The 7,635-nt window shown below is 35.6% G+C and overlaps 1 protein-coding gene across 1 annotated transcript in view; it reads right to left on the bottom strand.

Annotated features, from left to right (window-relative positions):
• Positions 1–6,339: 6,339 nt before the first annotated feature.
• LOC115454308 (transferrin-like) overlaps positions 6,340–7,635 on the bottom strand; it is a 28,841-nt gene continuing 27,545 nt past the window's right edge. The window contains exons 10-11 of the mRNA XM_037443521.1: positions 7,141–7,511; positions 6,340–6,947 (exon numbers count right to left, since the gene is read on the bottom strand). Of these exons, the coding sequence (XP_037299418.1) occupies positions 6,517–6,947; positions 7,141–7,511 (802 nt within the window). The 3' untranslated portion in view covers positions 6,340–6,516. The remainder of the gene's footprint in view (positions 6,948–7,140; positions 7,512–7,635) is intronic.

The following is a 7,635-nucleotide window of genomic DNA, read 5'->3' as shown; positions in this document are numbered from 1 at the left end:
ACTGCTTCTCGTCTCACTTGGTGCACCCTTCCCTCAACAATATGGTAGTGATCATTTCCCTATCAAAAATATCTTTTCCATTCCCAAATCCCATTCACAACCTAGAATATCTCACTTAAAACACAAACTTCCACATAGTAAGAGCAGCACTTGGCTAAATTATAAAATTATGTTGACAATCAGCTATCTTCTCTTCCAATTGTCAATAATGGAAATGAGCAGGATTGTGCAGAAGTATTAGCTAAAATTCTTGTTTCCGCTGCAGATGATGCTTTCCCAGTAAAAATAATCATTCATTTAGGAAGATCCCAATGCCTCCGTGGTGGGACTCGAATGCACAGCTGCAGCTAAAAACGTAAAGAAGCTGAAATAGAATATAGTTTAAATATGACCCAAGAAAACTTCATATACCTCTCTAGTATCATTACACAGACTCGAAAACTCTATAAACTGAAGAAAGAGAGAGTTGGCATAATTTTTGCTCTGTCATTTCACCGAATACACCCCTTCAGCTGTTTGGCGTAATATTAGGAGATTCCGGTCTGCATTTTCCGACCACACTACTTCCCGTATCCCGGATAATTTAGCAGGTGAATTTATAGATACATTAGCTCCTCCCTGGGTACCTCAAGAAGTTACTTTACAACCGGTAATTCGTGTGGAATCCAATATAACCTCTGATGACACGTCATTAAAAATCCCTTTCAATATTGAGGAATTGAAAGGTATCCTTTCTAATACTGTAGACTCATCTCCAGGTATCGATGGCATCCCATACTCATTTTTATCTAATGCTAGTCCCACTGTTCATTCTTATTATTTATCTCTTATCAATTCCGTAATGACAACAGGAAACATTCCTCAGATGTGGAAACGTCATGTGGTGTTGCCAATTCTCAAACCTAGTAAAATTCCGTCTGATATTTCATCATATCGTCCTATCGTTCTCAGTCCGGTTCTAATGAAAATAGCAGAGCATCTTATTAAAAATCGGCTAGAATGGTACATAGAAATAAAGAGCTTACTGCCAAAACTCAATACGGTTTTCGAAAGGGAAAAGTACATTCGACTGTTTAAGTATTTTTTACTACAGATGTTCGTTTATCCTTCTCAAAAATTGCTCGACAGTTGCTGTATTTCTAGATATAAATGGGGCTTATGATAACGTCATATTATCTATCCTGCATAAGAAATTACAATCACTCAGCGTTCCAATAAATCTCTCAAATTTCATAATAAACATTTTACATGATCGTACGGTTAGCATTTCAACTACTCAGCAACAGTTAATTCGACATGTATGGAAAGGGCTTCCGCAAGGCTCGGTACTTAGTCCTTTGTTATACAATATATACACGTACGACTTGGACCGCTCTTTTAATAATGATGTTCAAGTTTTACAATATGCGGACGACTTACTACTATATTATAGTTCCCATTCAGTAGAACACGCTTGTTTAGTTTTAAACTCTGCTCTTCAATCTCTATCGTTATGGCTTCTCCAAAACGGCTTAGATATTTCCACTTCTAAAAGTGCAGCAGTTTTATTTTGCATTAAAAGGAGTCCCCAAACAATAAACGTTATTTACCGTGATACTCCAATCCCAGTCAAAAATAATTTTAAATATTTAGGCGTAGTCTTGGACTCTAAACTTTCTGGTACTTCACATTGCGACTACGTTGTTAATAAGGTTGAGCGCCACATTAACATGCTAAGATGTTTATCTGGTGTGTGGTGGGGCGCCCACCCCATTCATTAAAACTTGTTTATAATGCTATAATTAGAAGCATTTTTGATTATGGTTCATTCTTGCTGGAACCAGGTGCAGCTTATTCTTTTAAAAATTAGATAACCTTCAATCAAAATCACTACGCATAATTACAGGGGCAATGAAATCTAGCCCTATTAATGCATTGCAAGTGGAGTGTTGTGAACCTCCACTATGTCACAGGAGGCAATACCTTGCTGATAAATACTTATTTAAAATTATTCAATTTTCCTCCCATCCCTCTTTCCATTACTGGAAGCTCTGTCTAAATACTATTCCACTATACCTAGTCATCGTTCCCGTAATCCTCCATGCCTAATTATAAGTTATAAAAAAATCTTTTCCATCCCGGCCCCCACTCATCGTTTTAATAAATTCCCGCTCTTCAACAACTGCTACAACTCGTTAATTTTCTCTCCTAGTATAATTTATGACTGTGTTAATAAAACTGCGCCCAATATAAAAATCTCATTCAACGCATTTCTTGAAGAACGTTTTGAGGGCTTCCATTACCTGTACACAGATGCTTCTAAATTTTCATTTTCGGAATGTGTTGGCATTGGTGTTTTTCACTCTCAATACAAGATCGTTCAAAAAATTAAGCTTCCTCCGGAATCATCTGTTTTACTGGCGAATGTTTTGGAATACTGAAGGCTATAGAATATGTTCTTTTACTTAAATTAAATAAAGCTGTTATCTTTTCCGATTCGCTAAGTGCTCTACAAGCCATCTTTAAATTTCCTTTTTAAATATAACGGTATTTTGCCAGTTATTCTCCAAATAAGAGAGTTGGCGCACAAATGTATTTTGAGGGGATACTTATTATATTTTGTATGGATTCCTAGTCATTCTGGAATCCACGGCAACGAAACCGTCGACAAACTAGCTAAGGATGCGGTGCAAAGTGGTGACTTATTTCCATTTAAAAACTACAGTCAAGACTTACAATCATTGCCGAAATTTTTCTACGAGACTCTTGGAAAGAAACATGGTCATCTAGTTGCATAATGAAGGGCCGCTACTACTCCGTCATCCAGCCTCAGATCCCAACGAAACCGTGGTTTTCAGAGTTAAGTTTGACAAGGTCGAGACTTCTATTCTTATTCGTATTAGGCTTGGTCACACTTGTGTCCCTGCTCACCTCGCCAGACTCAATATAGTAAACAGCCCTATGTGCGTTTGTGGATCAGATGTTGGCGACTTAAATCATATTCTGTTTTCTTGCTCTCAATTTGACCGTACATCTATGATTTGCTCCCTTCTAGACCTTTGTATTCCTTTTCCATCTTCTATCCTCTCTTTACTTAGTACAAATAATTTTTCTGTGTATAAATGTATTGCATCATTTTTCATTAAGAACAATATAAAATTGTAATTATTTCATCCTCATCCATCATTAGTGTTATGTTTTTGTAAATTGTATTTTTATTTAATTTTTATTTTATGTAAGGCATAGTTTTTCCTTTTTCCTTTCAAACCCTCCTGATATCCTCTTTTCTAAATTTCTTTACCAGTCTTAATTTTATATCTCAAACTGTTTCCCTACCTTTGTCCTATGCAAAAACCGTCAGCAAAGAAACCTAACATTGCAATCTCAAGCTGCGCAAGCCAATATTATGAATATTTGCATCAACTTGTCTTTGGCTAAATGCACTAGACGTGCGAAGCCATGAAGAAAAAAAAAAAAAAAAAAAAAAATCGTAGTGATTATTTTCTGTTTGTTAACAACATAATTCTTATTTCGTGTCTTACCACAGAAGTTTCTATTTTGTAATTATATAATCAATGCAGTCTGCAAATAACAAAACCCAAAAAATTGGTTGAAATGATACCTAAATAGAAAAACAAGAACTGCTGGATATAGTGAAAAAGTAAGTATTGGATTTATTTGGAGGCCCATCGAATTAAGAAAAAAGGGCATTGCTCGATGCGGACTGCTTCCGACATTCAATCTGGAAATTTTTGCGGGAGGCCTTTGTTCAGCAATGGATATCATGTGGCTGATAATGTTTTTTTTTTAAATAATTTTTAAAAATATTTGTTTTATTGGCAGCTCTCGTGAGGAACACAAGCAGTGAGCTGAGGGCGAGTAGCCGGCTGTGAAGTGAGAGGCCGTGGGTTCTCTTGTATGATTTATATAATCAATCAATCAATCAATAATTTATTCAAGAAATAGACTTCTGCAAGCATCTTCTATATATATGTACTATGTGTAGCAAAATGTCTGTAATAAAATTTTATATGTCTGATATATAAGAATTACAATTAAAAAATATAATAATTACAATATAGTTTCTTCTTGCTTCTCTAATAAATATTTCTTCATTCAGACATGTTCAGACTTTCAATAAAATTAAATTCCCTTAAAATTGTTACATACACACATAATAAAGCTAATCATCCTAGAAGGGGTAGGCAGAGGCACAACTAGTTCCATGATATGAGCGCAGGCACAACTAGTTCCATGATATGAGTACAATATGATGTACCATATTGTACTCATATCTATATATATGTACTATGTGTAGCAAAATGTCTGTAATGTAATGTTTATATCTCTGATATATAAGAATAACAATTAAATAATATAATAATTACAATAAAGTTTCTGTTTGCTTCTCTAATAATTATTTCTTCATTCAGACATGTTGACTTTCAATAAAATTTATTTCCTTTAAAACTGTTACATACACACATAATAAAGCTAATCATCCTAGAAGGGGTAGGCAGAGGCACAACTAGTTCCATGATATAAGCACAGGCACAACTAGTGCCATAATATGAGTACACCATGATGTACCCAGATGACCCTTTGATAGGTGCCTGTGGTAAAGAAACGAAGGGCAATAAATATCTGGTATTTCTTTTTATGACCGGCTAGGCTGGATCAATATCCAGTTTAAATCAATATGATGAATGAACATTGCTGAAATGACAATTCCTGAATTAAAAGCATAATTTAGGACAATTCCTGAATTAATGAACATAAATACTCTTCGAAAGTGTCTAATTTCTCTCGATTTCTTCGATTGACCCTATATTTTTCTTCAGACAGTGATGATAGTGAAGAAAAAGACATTTTATTAAATCGAAAGAGAATATAATAACAACTAACACAACAATAAATATTTTCGCGTAAAGATTTGAGAGTAGTCGCAAGCACTCTCAAATTAATCTCAATTAACAGCCATATAAGGCGGCCTTAAATAGCTGTCAAACTTTAAGCAGGGTTTGTGAATACCGTTTGAATCAATAAGCGGACCTTAAACCTTCGTCGCCTTAAATTTAAGGTTAGGAAATAAGTGACGTTTCAGTATACCAATTTCAAAGATAACGAATGCTTAAATCCGTGAGGCCATCTTAAATATTTAAGTGGCGTTTGAGTATTCGGGCGTAAGTCTATTTATTTCACCCACAATAAAAACATTTATGGCTTTTAAAATGATTATTATTTTTATTTGGTCCATCAGTGACGGCCTTAAGAGAGGAGTAAAGCGGGAACCGGGTAACCACCCGGGGCCTCCCGCTTAGACGAGGGACCTCGCGCGATATCCAACTGGGAACCCATATTTTTTAGGTCACCTCTGTTTGCCAATGCATCTGAAGCATCTACAAAATCTACTTTTTCTTCTTGCTCCCGCCGAGGGCATCGCTCTGGCACTGACAAGAGATACAAAGAAAAATGGCCCCGTTTCGAATAAGGCCGTATTTTTTTTTGTATTTGGTATATAATTCAACTTGTGCGTGCGTACGTGCGTGCGTACGTGCGTGCGTATTTGATTTTGTTTATTTAAACCGTTCCTATTGCACCACACTATTCTTTTTACAGGAAGGCAGAATTAGCAGGTCATACTGTATGTAGGGAATTATAATAAAAACTCTATGTATTTGTTTACATTTCTGGTAAGTAGGTAAATATGTTAATTTACCATGTAAACTATGTTTTTTTTTCTGTATATGCTACACATAAAATTGGTTATGATGACTGAGGCGGCGGTGATGTTCGGTAGATACACTTTCAGTATTAACCTGTAGACTGATTTCATCAGTGCCGGATTTATATTTTTTATGAATCTAGGCCACTTTATTTCCGCCGCCCCATGTAGGTAGGTTTATTTATACATATATATGTAGGTTTCTAAAATACTTCATATTATGGAAGGCACTAAAGTTAAATTAAACGAATGATTAATTAAATCGAGAGAGCGTCCTCTGAAATCTGCCACCCCTAAGAGGCTGCCGCTCATAGACCGCGGACTATACGGGCTATTTACTAATCCAGGAATAGACTTCATACTTTAACTACAGTAAGTACGTAATAAGTAATCCAAGTATCTACATATTTACTTTACGACCCAAGAGGTATGTGGTGTGATATTGAGGCAGCCTACTCCAACTCATTTTTAAAACCACTAATATTATTAAATATCTTTATTTTTTGGGACACAAGCCTGTCCTGGAAAACTTTACGTATTCAGCAACATAAATTATTTATTAATTCATCATTGATTACTTGATTACTCAAATGGTCATAATAAATAATAGTCTCACTATCAATTTAAATCTTTATTACTAATAAAAGGCCATACTAATAAATATTTTTCAAGTGTGATGAACTTTATTAAAGTTTTGTTACTTCGACTCCAAAAAAATAATTATACGAGGAAGGCAGTCACGTAACACACAGTTGAATAATGTTTATTAGGAAGGCTGTAAATGCACAACAATTTTTTATTTATAAAAAACATCAACTATAAAAAATATAAGCGACTAGACTGGCTAAGATCAAAAATAAAGATGGCGTTGATTTCGCGCCAAAATCGCACGCAAAATCGGTTACATTCAAAATTTGTCGTTCGAAATTCATAGGTATTTTGTCGTAGGGATGATTTATTAACATATTGTCTAACGCTAAAGATCTTGTGTTATTATGGAACAAAACGTCCAACTTATGGTTAAAAGGCCCGTACATAGAAAACATAGGGGTGTGGAACGGAGGATGTTTGCCAAACATTTTGTCCAACTTGGTAAAAACGTTTATTATTTCCTGTCGTCGCATCGCTGTGAGGTTCTTTTTCGAGAATATGTGTCCAATGTTTGACCAACTCATGAAACAATACATTTTGTTGTCCTCGGGGCACAAAGGACCAATGTTGGCGCTTCCAGAAATTTGATTGGCTGCAAAAAACATACACCATAAGAAAATATTGTTGTCATGTCTGTTAGGTTTAAAAAGAATGTATATGAATTAAAGACTTTAAAAATTACTAGCCAAAGGAGTCCCTTGACCAAGTTGCCAACTCGTAAAATTATACATCAGGAACAGGTATGTCAAAAAAAAATTTCATAGTGCACGATAAACATTACCAACCTTTGTACTCATTAAAAGCGCGCATACTGACGAAAGCAACATCACTCTTCCCATCGGCGAGCGATTTAAGCGCGTTCTGCTCTCCAGGTTCGTAGCAATTTTTCAGCCTCTCTGTGCCGTTAATTCCCGGCGCACACATCTCTTTGAAGTAACCGTCCATATAATCTTTACAACTCATATTGTTTTTCTGTGTAACGTAACGTAAAACCGAATGCCACGACACGCCGTCGTACACAGAAAATGCGGCGCGTTTCCCGCGCAAATCGGCCATTTTGGTTATTTTGCTGTCACTTCTCACGTATGCGACGACGGTACTCATTTGTTCCACAATTGGAGATATTTCGTGCAGCAACGGCGAAAGGTTGTAGTCTCTGGAACGAATATCGTATTATTATTAGAAACAAAGATAGATATTGAATAAGAACGTAACTTATTAACCCGTTATAAATTTCCCCAAAAAATTATATGTGTACATTACCTACGTTGCTCGTGTTC

The sequence above is a fragment of the Manduca sexta genome, chromosome 26 (assembly GCF_014839805.1).
Source record: "Manduca sexta isolate Smith_Timp_Sample1 chromosome 26, JHU_Msex_v1.0, whole genome shotgun sequence".
Taxonomy (NCBI): Eukaryota; Metazoa; Arthropoda; class Insecta; order Lepidoptera; family Sphingidae; genus Manduca; species Manduca sexta.
This window is presented reverse-complemented; position numbering and strand designations above follow the sequence as displayed.